General features: G+C 33.6%; 1 protein-coding gene across 11 annotated transcripts in view; it reads right to left on the bottom strand.

Moving 5' to 3' along the window:
• Positions 1 to 16,367, bottom strand: part of FAR1 (fatty acyl-CoA reductase 1) — a 60,153-nt gene that overhangs the window by 16,029 nt on the left and 27,757 nt on the right. For all 11 annotated transcript variants that reach the window (XR_012076588.1, XM_072969542.1, XM_072969541.1 and 8 more), the window contains 3 exons: positions 10,050 to 10,225; positions 3,654 to 3,833; positions 772 to 949 (listed from right to left, as the gene is read on the bottom strand). Coding sequence is in view for 10 of the 11 variants with exons in the window: in XM_072969542.1 (XP_072825643.1) it covers positions 772 to 949; positions 3,654 to 3,833; positions 10,050 to 10,225 (534 nt within the window). In the remaining variant the exon portion in view is untranslated. The remainder of the gene's footprint in view (positions 1 to 771; positions 950 to 3,653; positions 3,834 to 10,049; positions 10,226 to 16,367) is intronic.

Genomic DNA, 16,367 nt, shown 5'->3' with positions numbered 1-16,367 from the left:
TTGATTTTGTGCTATTTACCCAGGCAGTATCCTAAGATTAGGAGGAAATGGTAAATCCTCCTCAAAATCACTGAATAAAACAGAAGAAAACAGAATAATGTCAAAGCAACAACAACAGCAAAAGAGCTTCATTTACTACCATTAACAGAGACCTCAATTTTTCCTAAATCAACTTATCTGTTAATTTATGTCTCTGTTTTCTCTTATGCCAGGGATTCACAAATACCATAATGCCTTGCTTCTCTACAATGGATCATAGAAATCTCTTATCTTTCTTGGCTTGTGATCTCTACAGAGAGGAGTCAACCTCTTGGAAGGCCTGCCTCTTTTTTAGTGTACTAAAAAGCAAGTGAAATAATAAGATCCTGACTATTCTCATCTCTATTCCCTTTACCTCTGCAAGAGAAACTAATCAGCAAATAATTTTTAAAGCCAACAAAAGTTGCTGTGTCAGAGTCCAATCTGTTATCAATCTCAAAGATGACTCATAAGGCACAGTCTCCTTTGACTCCAGAGAATACCACAGCCTTCGATTTAATTTTCAATTAACATTTTTAAAATGTTGATATGCATTTCTATATACTCAGCATAAATTAGAAATGAAAGTACCAATAAAAGTGTCTCTCTCTATTAAAGGGAAACAACTTTGCCATAGTAAAATCATGTTCAGTAAATAAGACCTGCTCTTAAAAAACTGCCAACTCTTTTTATACAGAATAACGACTTAAAATTCTCATTTCCAATTATTTACAAAGATTTCTAACAACTTACTGGAAAAGGTTCTTTCCAACTGGCACCAACAATTGATGGCCTTACAATCGCCACATTTAGCTTTGCTCCTTCTTGTTGTACAACATATTCTGCCAATGCTTTTGTGTATATGTATGTATTAGGTCTGTCTCCTATCAATTTTGGTGTGATATCATTTACTAGGCCATCATCCATCCACCTGGTAAACAAAGAAATTGCATGCAAAAATATTTTCAGATGTTTCTACTATAAAGTGAAAAACTATTTTGCATATTTCAAATACATCTGTTGCTCTACTCAAGTGATTTCACAACTTTTACTAAAAAAATGGAAGTTAGTTTTACTTTCATTAAACATCAACCACAAGTCCACATCTCTTACATCCAATTTCTATATCCAAAAGTCTGAAAACCAAAAGTTCTTTCATAAATCATACAGTAGGTAGCAAAAGTGAATTAGAACTGTTTTATTTTTTTTTAAACAAACACTTAGTGTAAGTATTCATACACATCGTATGTGTTTGATGAGGGTACTACCCCAGATTGAAATGAAATTATTTCATATTACACAGTACATAGATTGTATTTCCTTTCTAAAGTCTAAATAAATTCCAAAATACATCCAGCCCTAAGGGTTTCAGGTTAGGAATTATAGACTTGCATATAACCACTGTAACAGCATAACATGTCAATTATATACATTTAAAATGAACATACATTTACAATTAATATAAAATGTCTAGCAATCTAAATAAGGTGAAGGACTGAAAACTGTTAAGCCCGCACTAGCAAGACTAACAAATACTGGAGTAAATGATAAAAATAAATTAAGCCATGCTATAAAAATTCAATTAGCAACCTACTATGAACTCACAAAATTCTTCCAATTTTCTCACTGTCTCTGAAGAAAAGGTCTACTCTGATAATCTGAAAAAGGAGGGTGATACACTAGGTGACCTCTATGGTCTTTCCCAGTCTAAATGTCTAATTCCAATGTTATGTATTTCTTTTCAGATACTTTTTCTTATTGTCTATAATACTATGTATGCAAACTTGCATACTCAGTACTATAATATACTAATGATACCAATACTACCTGATGAGGATGGATGAAATGGAGATTATCAAGATATATTTTCTTTTGTATGTGGAAGTACTTTTTGTGTATGGAAGGAAAAGAATACTAACAAAATTGAAGGGAGGCTGCTACTCAAATTAGGAAAAATCCCATGGTGGAGATGAGCTTTGAAAAGTGGAAGAGATAGTTGCTACATTCAAAAAACAAAACAAAAACAAAACAAAACAAACAAACAAAAATACCTGGCTAACCTAAGGAGAGACTTTAGCCAGTAAGCTTTATCACTGGAGTGAGTTTACAGAGCCAATCTACAAGTTATCTTAAAATTATCTGCTGGCCAGATTTCTTTGTAAGTAAAGAAAAGAGACAACAGAATTAGAAGGGTTTAGGCTCTTTCACAGCAACTTAGATGTTTGGATATACCAACTACTAATAACAGAAAAAGTAAAAAGCTTTATTAACTTCTACACTCAATTTTTCCCAGACATATTAAACACCTCTGCCTACTGACCTGTGAGGAAAATGAGGTAGATATTTCAAGACCATCTAAGAAATGGAGTCAGAAAACAGAAACCAGGGAATTACCATTAGAATGTCTCAGTAAGCTCCCATACTTACTAATTTTCTTACAGCCTATCTACTTCTTCATAGTGATTTCCAGGAAAGCCTTAAAGAAAAGGACTTATGTGCTTATTTTAGGAGAAAACTTAGAGAAGGAGCTATGAACACTCTGTAGCACACTTCGGAAGAAAAGAATTTGATTGACAAAACAGTGGATGGTAACTAAGGAGCTGAAAGTGGACAGGATCTCTTCGAAGAAAGGAACCTAGGGGAAACAAAGAATAAAGGAGGAAAAAGCCTACAGGAATATTACATGAGAATTAACAAATACGTGAAGATATGATAGATACTGGAATTTTCTATATAGTCTAAAAAGAAAGGAAGACTCTTCTTTTTATTCTTGCTCTGATCCTGTTTGTTTCAATTAATGAGAAGGTGCAGGCTGAAGCAAATAAAATCTTGGCCATGTGTACTTCACTTACTCCAAATCCATCAAATATGCAAAAATATTTCTTAAGCAATAATTGATGGTAGGTCCTGGTCCTCAGAAAGATGATAAACAATAATACTAGGAGCATCAATTAAAGGACCATGACTCCTATGATTTCCTAATAATTGAAGGCCCTTCTGTAGATATACAGTCAACCCTTGACAAACACCGGGTTGGGGCACTGACCCGCAGCGCAGTCAAAAGTCCACATATACTTCACAGTCGGCCCTCTGCATCCACAGATTCAACCATCTGCAGATTGTATAGTGCTGCAGTATAAATTTATTGAAAAAAATCCCCATACAAGTGGACCCACATAATTCAAAACCCATGTTGTTCAAGGGTCAACTGTACTCCACTGGGCAAAATAAAAAGGATAATCTTTTAATAAATTAAACCTTGCTATTAAATAGGCAGTCATTAGTCTCCTTGGATATCAGGCACTTCTTAGTGGCTAAGACTGATTCCCTGAAACTGGAGACCCCAATGTCATGGACGAGTTATTCAGAGGCTCTTCTCCCACCATCACACCTGGTCAAAGTGAAAGCTCCACACTGACTTCACCAAGAGAAATTTAGGTACAAATCTATACAATAAAAAGAACATAGTAGATACAGAATACTTTGTTGAATAAGAAAGAGAAAAATGTATACATATGTGTAGGTTGGGGGAGAGAGAAAAAAAAAACTGAAATAGACCAAGAGATAAATGTAAATAGATAACCCTGGACCTAAAGTTTGGGATCAAAGCAAATGTATATAAATGTCAAACATACTCTAAAGAATCAATCAGCTTCTTGGGATCCACAGGGGGTGGATAGACTACTTCATCAATATGCTTTCGATTGCAGTAGGCATACGCTGTTGACACATGCATGAACACTTCCAGATTCTTCATCTGTTGTGCAAGCAGAATAAGCTGTCGTGTAGCAATCACATTTAACTGAACAGCATCTCTGCAAAAGAAAAAGTGACAATAAAAAATTGGGAAGCTATGTCATTTATTTCACCTGCTAAAAAAAATCTTATTTCCACTTCAGTAAGAGTCAGAGACAGAAAGGGACAAATAGATTTTTGTTTCTTTACAACTGATCCCTTAGCTCTGATTTTGTGCACTTGTTTCAATGTGAACTACATCCATTCTATCAGTTGTGTTTAAAATTTTTCTGAACATAAAATAAACTTCGTATTAGGATTTTAAGCATAAATGCACAAATTAAAGATTTAAAATCACCCAGATAAGGACACATAATTTCAGTCTGTGGCTTTTATGCATACATTTTGAAGTAATTTTTGACTTCCTCTGCATCTTGATTTTTGAAATCATGAAATCATGATATGGCTGTACCAGAAGGAGAAATAAAGATAGTTAAATAATTTTAAAATGCTAAGGTAGCATTAACAATAAGGGTAAAACAGTCAATGAAAATTTAAAAACATTAAACTATATTAACATATGATCAAGTAGAAATATGTTTACTTCTCTGTAGCAATTAATCTAAACACCTTTTTTAAGAATACCTTACAAAATTCAAAAGAGTATTGTAATAAACATACATTTGTTACAAGAGGCACATGCAAGACCCCAAGATGATCTACATATTCCCTCCTTGAAATTTATTTGAGGTTTATAGTTTCACTAGCGCAAAAGTATATATGCAGAAAAATTATTGATGAAACATCATCTAATAATAGCAAAAGCCTGGAGAGCCCAAATATTCACTTATGAATGAAATAATTTAATAAAGTAGAATTTTATTGGTATTTTATCACAGTGAAAGAATACAGCCATTAAAATAATTATGACAACTATAAAAACATGGAAAATCTGTTTGAATAAATTTTAAAATATACACATTATGAAGTGAAGCAGGATTAAAAATAAGACTCTGGAATAAGACCTGGGTTCAACCCTGGCTTGGCCTACCTATCAGCTAGGATTACGTGACTTTGTAAAGTCACTCAAGCACTCAGGCCTCAGTTTCTTCACCCGTAAATGAGAACACATAATGGAGACTACCTACTAAGATTTGTATAAAATTAAATGAAATAAAATAGCTTGCAAGTATTTAGCATTATTCCTAACATAGTCCCCAAACAGGCATTCAACAAATACTACTTAAGGAGTAGGTAGTTTTGCTTTCTATTACACTTTTCTTTATAGCTTATTTGAGAAAAAAAAAAAAGGTGAAATACTCAATACCAGTAATACCGTAACAAAACAAGCCAAGTAATACACTGTTGGTGACACTATAAACTGAGACAACTGATCCAAAAGAGACTAGGACAAAGTACCGGGTATTACAGAAATGACATGGCTATTTAGATAACCTACTGAAATTAACTGAGAGGAAAAACTTGTTTTAACCCTAATTTTTCAAACAGAAAGAAATTAAATTCCCTAAATTTGCTATACTAAGTGAATATTACATAAATTATGGTAAGCAACATAATGAAATACCACTTCATGAAATCTCTAACTATGAAGAGAGAAATACAGAAATTGTTTCAATAAGTAAAATCACAAATTGTTTACATTTTGCAGAAAACAATATATTTTCAAAGAGAGACCATCAGGAATTTTTTTTTTAATAAAAATAATTTTGAGTACTTTCTAAAATTCTTACATTTCAGTATTTAAGAAAAAACCCAACTATTCTTTTAAAAGGCCAGGACATGTCACAGAATCCAGTCCACTTGACTATAAAGCAGTGCTCTGAACCCTATTACTTTTGCAAAACAATGGGAATGGGGAGGGTACTGTTTTGGAAAAGGTATACAGAGAATATTCTGTTACAAGGTTCCTGAGGACAGGACAACAAGTTCTGGGTCACCAGGAACAAGAAGTAATTCATGAGAGGAGAAACTTCTGGGCCTTACTTTATTTTAATTTAATAGTATCTGAGAACCTATGAAAACATACTAGAAGGAAAAAAAAATTTAATGAACTAGTTGGATTGGGGTCTTACAACCATGAGTGTATCTTTTTTTCTTCCTTATCTCAAACGAGGAGGAAAAATCTGTTGAAATAGATATCTAGCAAAAAAGACATTTCACAGAGAGGATACTGTGCACTAGATTGTAAGGCAAAGAGCTATTTTCTTTTGCATTTGCAAAACAATAGTGGTAGGGAGAGTAATGCTTTGGGAGCAAGACACAAAGGATATTCTGTTACAGGTTCCTGAGGATGTTGACAGAATTTCTGGGTCACTGAAAGTAAGGAATAACTTGAGAGAGGAAACACACCTTTGCCTTGCCTACCCACCCGCTTCCACCAATCTGTACCTGACAGCCCATACCTGAAGGCATTTGTGTTCCCACATAAGTAATTCTCAGTATCTCTGCCAGGCTGGTATCCTCACTCTGTTTTACCCCCCCCCAATTTCTACTTCACTGAAATTCATGCTGAGTCCCTGACATGTTAGATCAGAAAGCATTTAGTAGTACTAAGCAAAAATAAAATTCTCAGCATGTTTTGGTTATATGGATTCATAAATGCATCTTTTATAACACTGGCTTTTGGGAGGCGCAAAATGAACAATTATGGTCCATCATTAATGTAGACATAGAAACCACTTTAAAAAAGGAAAAAGCTCAACTTGGAACTGCCAATAAATTTTCTTGTTCACCTGTCTTCTACAGACATCTTGCGTTGTTCAAAATCTATGTCGATAGTAACATTTCTAAGACTTTTTAAACCAGAGATCACATGCTTGGCATGACAGATACCTTTGAGCTTATTAAAAAACGCTGATTGCTGGACCTCATCCTTAGACACTTTAAGTGTCTGAATTGAGTCCTCGGAAACTACATTTTAAATAAGTTTCTCAGACCATTCTGATCTCTCTCCCACCATCCCCTTCCCCACCTCTGAGAAAATACTACCTAGATGACAGCTCATCACTATTGCTGTTGATTTTTTAAAACTTAATGAAGATACAGACAAAGATGTCTAGAGGCCAATTAATCAATCAGGGTAAGGGACTCAGACATTTGTAATCTAAATCACACCCAAAGCTCTTGCTAAAAATGAGGACTCCTGGTTATTATCTCAAAACTACAGGATCTGAATTTGGCAAGTACAGTCCAAGATTCTGCATTTTTAAACATTTTCCAGTAATTCTTAAGATTCATAATACATTATAATGTCTGAGAATCAATGCCCTTAGACTCAACAGTTTCTTGATCTTTTCTAATCATCCATCTTTACTTCCACTCCTTTCAGAACATCTACTCTCATATTCCTACCCTGGACCTTCTCACCCCAAAATGCCCCATCTCTGAAATCTCATACTCTGAATTTTCCTCAGGCCACACCATCTGTCCTTCCATTTCTGCCTTTAATCCTGTTTTCTGTCCTTATCATGGTCTCTTGTCTCTTGACACTTGTTTACTCTCAACTCCACTGGCCTCCTACCTTCACTTTCCCAAGGTATACCAGACACTATGATCAATTACTTAAGTAACTCCTTTTATTATCTTCAATAACACTCTCTCCTTTTTTTTTTTTAATGGAGATACTGGGGATTGAACCAAAGATCTCATGCATGCTAAGCATGTGCTCTACCACTGAGCTATATCCACTGCCCTCATCTTTTGTCAGTATTTCTTTATGATTCCTAATCTTGATACACATTTTTTTCCACTTCAAGATTTATAAACCACCATATCTGAAAATAAATGAGCTCTGCCACCTCTCAACTCTCATAGCCCTTTAGTGTATGCTCTTTGACAGTAACTTTGTATTTCCTATCCTATTTTATGGTTATTTAAGCATTTTCTGTCTCCTCTATTAGCCTATATGGAATTCACAAATAGGATTTGTGTGTAATTTATCTTGGTTTCTCCCAATATATTGGGTATAATATTGGGAATAAAGTCTGGATTTTTTTGCCCTGGCAGTAAAAGCTCTGATCTATTTTTATTTATCATTAACTTAAAAAGTGGTTATAAAGAGTAACTGTTTTGTAAGTAGTTATTATATGCCAACCTACAGTATTTTAGAACAACTGGCCCAAATCTAATGTTGCAGTAACACACCTTAGCCAACAATATTCATTAGAGTTGCATCAGAAAGTAAGTTTCAATGTAATGACTAGAGTTAGGTCAGTAAACATACATGCCTTGACAAGAAAGAGAAGAACAATAAATTTTCTTGTTCACCTATCTGTCCCTTCCACTATGGTATCTCTAGTAAAAAGAAGAAACAATAATAATAATAAGATTCCCCTTTCGTTAATGGCAATCTTGCTTACCCTGAGGGAAAAGAAAAAGGAGAGAACCTTCCCTGAAAATATACTTTGGTCCTCCTTGTAAAGGTTACTTGGATGAATTTCACCCTAATAATGTTGCCTGTTAGCTAATTAATTTTCCCTTTAAAAACATCTAATTTTCCCTTTAAGCCAATGAAAACTATACCACAATTATACAGTATCTATATACATTTTTTTCTTGCAAACAGTTTCAGAAGGCTACGTGAATACTTTCTTTTAGTTATGAAAAAAATAATGAAAGCTAGAACTATGGGGGGAAAATATGTTAGACTGACTATTTCATATTAAAAAACTACCTATAATCACAGAATCCAAAAAAAATAATTGGCCAATATCAAAAGACATGTATATAAATACACATACATGTAAACACATATTTTATGAAATGAGATCACACTATCATTCTAGTAAGATACTTTTGTCACTTTTGAATCATGAACACTTGACGTCTGCATAGAACGAACTAAGAAGTAAATTACTATCATCAGATAATAAAGGATAAAGTCAAGATTAGAACTAAGGTATGTAATTCCAATGCTCATGCCCTTCCCATTACATAGTGCTGCTTCAGCTTCCTCAAGTATAAAATGGATTTGTACATTATATTACAGTGGATAATGTAAGCATGGAATGAAATAATGAATGAGAAAAAACCCTGAAACTATAAGGCATTTTTACAGAAATGTAGAGGGCTATTACTTTACACACTTGTGATATAGGCAAACCTGGTTAATTAAATTAAATTAGGTAAGTTAAATTTGGCATTTAACTGTCACGTTACATAATGTAATGCTGATTAAGATTTATACTTCTATATTATAGACAATATGGGGGATAATCTCAAAACCCTTTATAATCAGAATTGAGTTTAAAAACATTTTAAGAAGATACCCCTCAAGCAATTGTGAAACCTAAAGAAGTATGCATCATTTTAAATGGCCTAAGACCATACAATCAGATTAACGTTATAAAACTGATTTCAGACATAACATAAGAAAAAATGCTCTGAGGGGGGTGGAGGGTGGGAAGGGATAGACTGGGATTTCAAAATTGTAGAATAGATAAACAAGATTATACTGTATAGCACAGGGAAATATACACAAAATGTTATGATAAGTCACAGAGAAAAAAATGCGACAATGAGTGTGTATATGTCCATGAATGACTGAAAAATTGTGCTGAACACTGGAATTTGACACAACATTGTAAAATGATTATAAATCAATAAAAAATGTTAAAAAAAAGAAAAAATGCTCTGAATTAAAAATCATTACTTGAAATGTATATTTGTTAGAAATTTTAAAACATAGTGACCATTTAGAATGTTATTTTTTTCTTGAAATAGGCATCTTGGAGGAAGTCCAAATTCTTTTAAATTGAACTTATATCCAATGTACCCTGTCCTTAACACTGATACCACAGTTTTAAAACAAGAACAAGGTATGACTTCAATTTATAAGCTGTTTAATCTTACTCCGCAAAACCTGAGCTTAATTTTTAAAAATTTTCAAATGGATATGTGTAAAGTAGAAAAATGAAGCTGCTGGGGTATATGCTTCTGAAAGAATGCAGAGGCAAGCAAATAAACACTATTGTTAAGACTAACACTCCTACCCAAGGTAAATTTCTCTTTCTTCAACTCCACACTTCCTATTTCTTGCTTCCTCCTTATCCCATATTTAAATTCATGGCAACTTCTTCTAACAAACATATACTAGCTAACAAATGTTTTAAAATGATAACAAGAGGAAGGAAATTCTTTTAACACTCTGTAGGACACTGAAAGCCACAATTAACAGAGAGCAAATATTTTCAAAGCAACTTGACTAAAAAGTAGAATGTGAATTAGATCTTTTAATTCTGTTGAAGTTCAAATATCATATAAATACCTTTACTTACCTTAAATTTTCATTAAACCTTACTGTAGCTGCACAGTGGAATATAATATTGGTAGAGTCTATGATGACTTCCTTATCTTCTTCACTAAGAGCCAGTGTAGGTTGGGTGAGTTCACTGTTGATTGCTATAATTTTCTCCCTAAAATCTGGATTTTCATCTCTCAATCTGTCAAAAAGCTATTAAAGGGGGAAAACATTTTAGGGCAGTATTTTTCAAATCTCTAAAACCCACTCCCTCAATGATGAATATTTTAAAAACTTCAACTATGCAAATTCTAAGGTTGCTATTCTTAATTGCTATCATTCTGTATGAAAAACACCTGGTGGAGCCCACATTATTATTTTACAGATGAGGAAACTGAGACACAAAGAGATTAAGTAACTTGCCAACGACACAGAGATGGTAGTTTGCAGAGCTAACTTTGAGCTGTCCATGTCTTTGCTGATTAGATTACATTATCCCTCAGAACAGATGTTAGTAATACAAATATCAGGACAGATTAAAATGATTATCTGGATTTCTAAAACCCAATCCTTAATTTATAACTTCATTTTATTTGGGCTTTAGTCCCTTTCAGTAGATTAGAATAAAATACCGTTACTCATATTCTTCCTAAAATCTTAGAAAAATTTTAAAGGCAGAAAAAAAGTAAGTATGCTAAAGGAAAAAAAAAAGTTGGCAAGCAAATATACAGATTGGAATCTGCACACACTTGAGAAATAGCATATATATAAGGATTCTAACCTGAAAAGTTAGTATTCCTTAAGTATACTCAAAGGAATAAATTTACCTAAAGAATCAAATTGCAAGATGATTATAGTGTAAAGTCCCATTCAATTGTGAGTCAAATTTAATTTTTTATCCCAGATTTTATAGAGGAAAATTGATGCTACCTCCAGATCATTACTCTATTACACTCTAACTCTCCACTCCACTTAAAGTCCATACTTGCAGTTTAAGCAGAGATTCTTAATATGGGGACAAAGTCTATACAACACATATGGTGCTCACTTTCACCTTCCTAGATGACTTTAGTAAATAACAATCTTCCCCTCTGCCACGGTTAGCTAGTGACTTCAACATTAATGAGTTCTTATTTAATAAAATATTTACTAAGCATTTCAAATGAACCAAGCACCTTCTAGACACTAAGAAAACAAGAAAATGACTTTTGTCTCAAGCTACTCAAAGCCTAATAGGAAAAATTAAACAGTTAAATGGACAATTAAAATACAGTGTTGTAAGTAATAAAATAGGGGTAATATTACAGTATTATGAGACTGCACAGTCCATGATAGGATATGAAGGATAAAGAATATAAACTTCATGTGGACAGGGACCACATATATTTCGCTCACCACACAGGTAGCAGCAGTGATCAGCCCCTTAGATCCAGACTATAAGAAGCTTTCCCCAAGGTTCATTTAAAATACAACCATTTATCTTACATAAAACACAAGTGGTTGGACCTGGTAGGAAGAGATCAAGGCCTAGGACAAAATTCTGAAGAATATTTAAGGGGCAAGCAGAGAAAAAGGAGTCTGAGGAATGACCAGAAAAAGTACCTTTAACACACTGAATTCACAGTTTTTCATTTTCCCAGATTGCCAATGACCTTTAATTCCCCTTCATATAAGATATCTCTACCACTATTACCAAGACATGATCACACCGCCTCATAAGTTACTTTTCAAACTTAAGGCTCTTCCTCTCTCTAGCCACTATCTCTTTATTCAGTATCATCTTTTCCAGTGCTTTTAACCCACTGGTACCCTAATTAGTGCCTTCTTTACTAAGTCTACTAATGCCCTCTTTTTTTAATTATTTATTTATTTAAAATGGAAGTTCAGTTGGTTACAATGTGTCAATTTCTCGTGTAAAGCACAATGTCCCAGTCATGCACATACATACATATATTCCATATATTCGTTTTCATATTCTTTTTCATTAAAGGTTATTACAAGATACTGAACATAGTTCCCCGTGCTATACAGAAGAAACTTTTTTATTTTCAATATATACTGGCTAACATTTGTAAATCTCAAGCTCCCAAATTGTTCCTTCACACCCCCTTTCCCCAGTAACCATAAGATTGTTTACCATGCTGCGAGTCTGTTTCTGTTTTGTAGGTGAGTTCATAGTGTTCTTTTTTCTTTTCTTTTCTTTTTCTTTAGATTCCACATATGAATGATATCATATAGTATTTTTCTTTCTCTTTCTGGCACTAATGCCCTCTTTAATGTACTTTCTTGCCTTTCCAGAATTTATTTCATGGCCAACTATTTTAATCTAATCCTCATTAGCAATGGAATTTCTTTCCCAGAGACATTACTGTTAAATCAGTGGTTCTCAACTTGGGGCACTTTTGGCCCCCAGGGAACATTTGTTGATGGAGATATTTTTGCTTTGTCACAACTGGAATGGTGAGGAGAGGGAGCTGCTAGCATCTGGGAAGCAGACGTTTGGAATACTGATCACCCTACAATGCACAGGACAGCTCCCCAAAACTAAGAATATCTGGCCCAAAATGTCAACAGTGCTGAGGTCAGGAAATTCTGCTACAAAACAATGTCCCACTATGGTATATGCTCTTTGCCCATGCTCTTCATTCCTATTTCAAAGTCACAGTACGCTCTATCTGTAAATTTCCTACTAACTTTAAGTGTACATATTCACTGCTACTTAATATAAAAAAGGACTCATTTTATTGATTTACCAGCAATGCTATACATAAGGGAGAATGCATGTCCCTAGGATTAGGTGGCAGGATGTGCCAGGAGAGAATTAAAGGCATGAGATACAATGACATAATTTTATGAAGCATTTTGTCAAATATTTAGACAAATATTTGGGGACAAAGCATTTTTATACTGAAAATAATGGCCTTATGTTTAGACTAAACCAAAAAAGTTCAATGAAATTTCAGGCTTTAAGTAGAAGGTAATAATTTTCTTTACAAATTAGACTTACTATGGAGGAAAAATTTTAGAAGCATAGCCTGGAGACCCCAGAGGAAATGCCCAAATCTTTTACATTTTACTCAGGCCCTCAGTTCCAACCAAGACATCAATTTCAATAGTTGCTCTTACTCAGTCTCTCTTAACACCCATACAATCTCTTTCTTCCATCCTCTCTCTTAAAAACTCTCTATCTAGACAGTAGGCTCCATTAAGGCAGGGACTCTTTTATCTTATTTATCCCTGAATTGAATCAGTTACATCAAATCAAGTGCCCAGCCCTGAATATGCACAATAAATGTTTTCTGAAAAATAAAAAATGAGTAAGAATAAATAACCTCTCACTAGGGAGAGGGTGGGTGTTGAGAAGGGAATTAAAGTATACCAATTATAGCAGTTCATGATAAAATGCCAAGATGAGTACACAAAGGGCAGAGATGACAACAAAACATACATGGAGGCATTTTTACTTAAAATAAGACTTGTGGTCTTATAGCCCCCTTGATGACTCCCTTCTCAAAGGTTTTAAGGGAAGCAAGGAATTCCAAAAGGATTCAGCAAAGAATCAGAAAGAGAAAAAAAGGTGAAAGGAGACTAATGTAAACTATTTGTATAGTTAAAAAGAAGTATAGAGATAATTTCTCAATTTCTAAGAAGTGTACAGAAATGTGTATCTTACAGTTAAATAAAAATAAAAGCAACATAAATGTTTACTGTATGATGTCAAAGAAAAGCTAATGTGACATGACAACTAGTTACAACAAAGATATATGAAGTTCATTCAAAGCAAAAAGTCTGGTTAGTTTCGATGTAAGGGTTTGCTACTATTTTGGTTTCTTCCAACAGGACTATAAGAATTTAGACATTCAAATGAGCATCATTCTCATTTCAAAACAAATGTTATAATCAACATTTCTTTAGGGGATACGTCAAAGAGTTAGAGCCCTTATGTGTACCAAAACTGAACTCATAGCTTTCTAATCACTTTTGTTTCTGACTTCAACTTCATTCTCTGAATCTCTACTGCCAAGCTTGATTTCACATTAATTTTGGATGTCTGCAACTCTCTCCTTAAAGCATGAACATTTGCCCCTATTTCGTATATCCATAAGAATGTGCCAGAAGGCTGTCCCCAAAGGTCTAAGTAACACTGTATATTCTTAATCAGCAGCAGTTCTCAAAGCACAATAAGATCCTAAAAGTTCCCGAAACTATTTCAGGTAGTTCACAAGGTCAAAACTATTTTCATACTAAAACTAAAACATTATTTGCATTTTTCACTTTCATTCTCTTACAAATGTAGAGAAGAATTTCCCAAAGTCTACATGTATAGATGACATCATCATTCTGATGGCTGATGGAATTAGTGCCTATACATATATCCTTAATTTTTAAAATTTCTCAGTTTTAACTTCTACTATGATAAATATCAATAAGATATTTGAAACAAAACCTCTCCAAAACAAAACCTCTTTGAAGTCCTCAAAAATTTCTAAGAGTGTAAAGGGGTCCAGAGACCAAAAGTTTGAGAATCACTGCCTTAAACAGACAGAAACTTTCAACCTATTTGGAAGATATGAAAAACTATAGCCATAGGGTAATATTAGTCTGCAATACATTATAGTCAATTTACATTATCAAATAATTTGCTCACAAGTTAAAATTAATGATCACTTGGGGAAAAAAATGCTATAAATTAAATCATGTTTTTAAAAAATGTCCTTATACTAGGCTATCAAATAGTTTTCATTTTAAAAGGATCCTGAACACAGTCAATCCTCAGTTCTCAGGAAGAAACTGGAGATGAACTGTGTACCTATCACACTTTAAGAAGGCAAATTCTTCAAGCACAGTTATTATGCAACTACCTTTTATGGTGGTAAATGCTGAAATGCTAACTCAAATCTTTTTTTTTAATTGTCTCTAGAGAATTTAGAAACAATAATAAAACTGAAAAATAAAACTTGCCTTTTTTTATTGAGGTACACTGGTTTACATATGTTTCATGAGTAGGACATTATATTCTGGCTCCTATATACACTACAGTGCGCTCACCATGAAAAATTCAGTTTCCATCTGTCACTATATAGTTGACCCCCTTTACCCATTTTACCCTAACCCTACCCACCCCTTCTGCTCTGGTAACCACTGCTCTATTCTCTGTTTTTATGTTTAAACCACATCTTATTTTTAAAAATAAGTACCTAGAAAGTTCATGTGATAATTCCTTAATCTAAGAGTTTAAAGTTAACACTAGCTATACTTTCATCATGTTTAAGTATAAATATTCATTTGAAGTCCTCTTCCTCAAGTCAAATGAGCAAAAATTTTAAAGAATAAAAAACTAATAATTTTTAAAGGCAGAAACCTCATTTGGGGAGAGGATGAATGCTGGTAGGAAATATTCTAGCACTTGATATTTATTTAATATGCCTTATTCAGCTTCCAATAAAACAAAAACCACGGCTTGCTTTGATGTTCTTTGAACCTGCAGAGCAGTTCTCATCTCAGAACCTTCACCCCTGCCATTTCCTCTACCTTTACCACCCTTCCTCTGCATACCCACATGGATTCTTCCTCACCTCATTCAGGTCTCTGCCCAAACATCATCTCAAGAGAGAGCTTTTCTGACCATCTTACCTCAAGTAGCACCACCATTACTTTCAGTCCTCTTTATCTGCTTTACTATTCAATATGATATATAGTTGTTAACTTGTCTCCCTAATTAGAATATAAATTCCGAAATGCTGGGACTTTGTTTTGTTCACTGCTATACCTATAGAAGGACTCAATTAATGTATCTTTGCAGAGGGAGGGCAAACAGGAAGAACACAAGTGCAATGGGAAGGATGCTACTAGAGTGTAACTAACCATATGAGCTATACTGTCACTGAGTAGCCCTCTAAGAAGTAGATTTGTTTCTAAAGAGTAATTCAGAGAAAAGAAGTTTTTCCAGTTGAAGTAAGGATTATTTAAAGTTTTCATATGGGGACTTAATAAACAGCAGAGACAAAAGTAATAAGTATTATTATTCTTTAGTGCCTTAATAATAGTTTCAAATTATTTTTAAAAGGAAAAACTAATATTAATTTACACCCCACTGTTAAAACCCTGTGGGTCTTTATGAGCAGAAAAAAATATAAACAAGAAAAACATGGAGGCTTTACATAAGTGAAATTTATCTTTCTGAACCAAAATTATATGTGAACGGGAATCATTCTCAAATAATCTAACACCTTAGTAAAGAAAACATTCTAGTTTAACCTTTTCTTAATTTATTATAAGTCACTGTAGTGAATATTGGTGATTATATTTTATTACAGTGCTGTGATGTTTAGAAAATTAAAGTTTATTTAATTTA

Source organism: Vicugna pacos, chromosome 10 (genome assembly GCF_048564905.1).
Source record: "Vicugna pacos chromosome 10, VicPac4, whole genome shotgun sequence".
NCBI lineage: Eukaryota > Metazoa > Chordata > Mammalia > Artiodactyla > Camelidae > Vicugna > Vicugna pacos.
The sequence above is the reverse complement of the archived record's forward strand: the minus strand, read 5'-3'. Positions and strand labels throughout refer to the sequence as shown.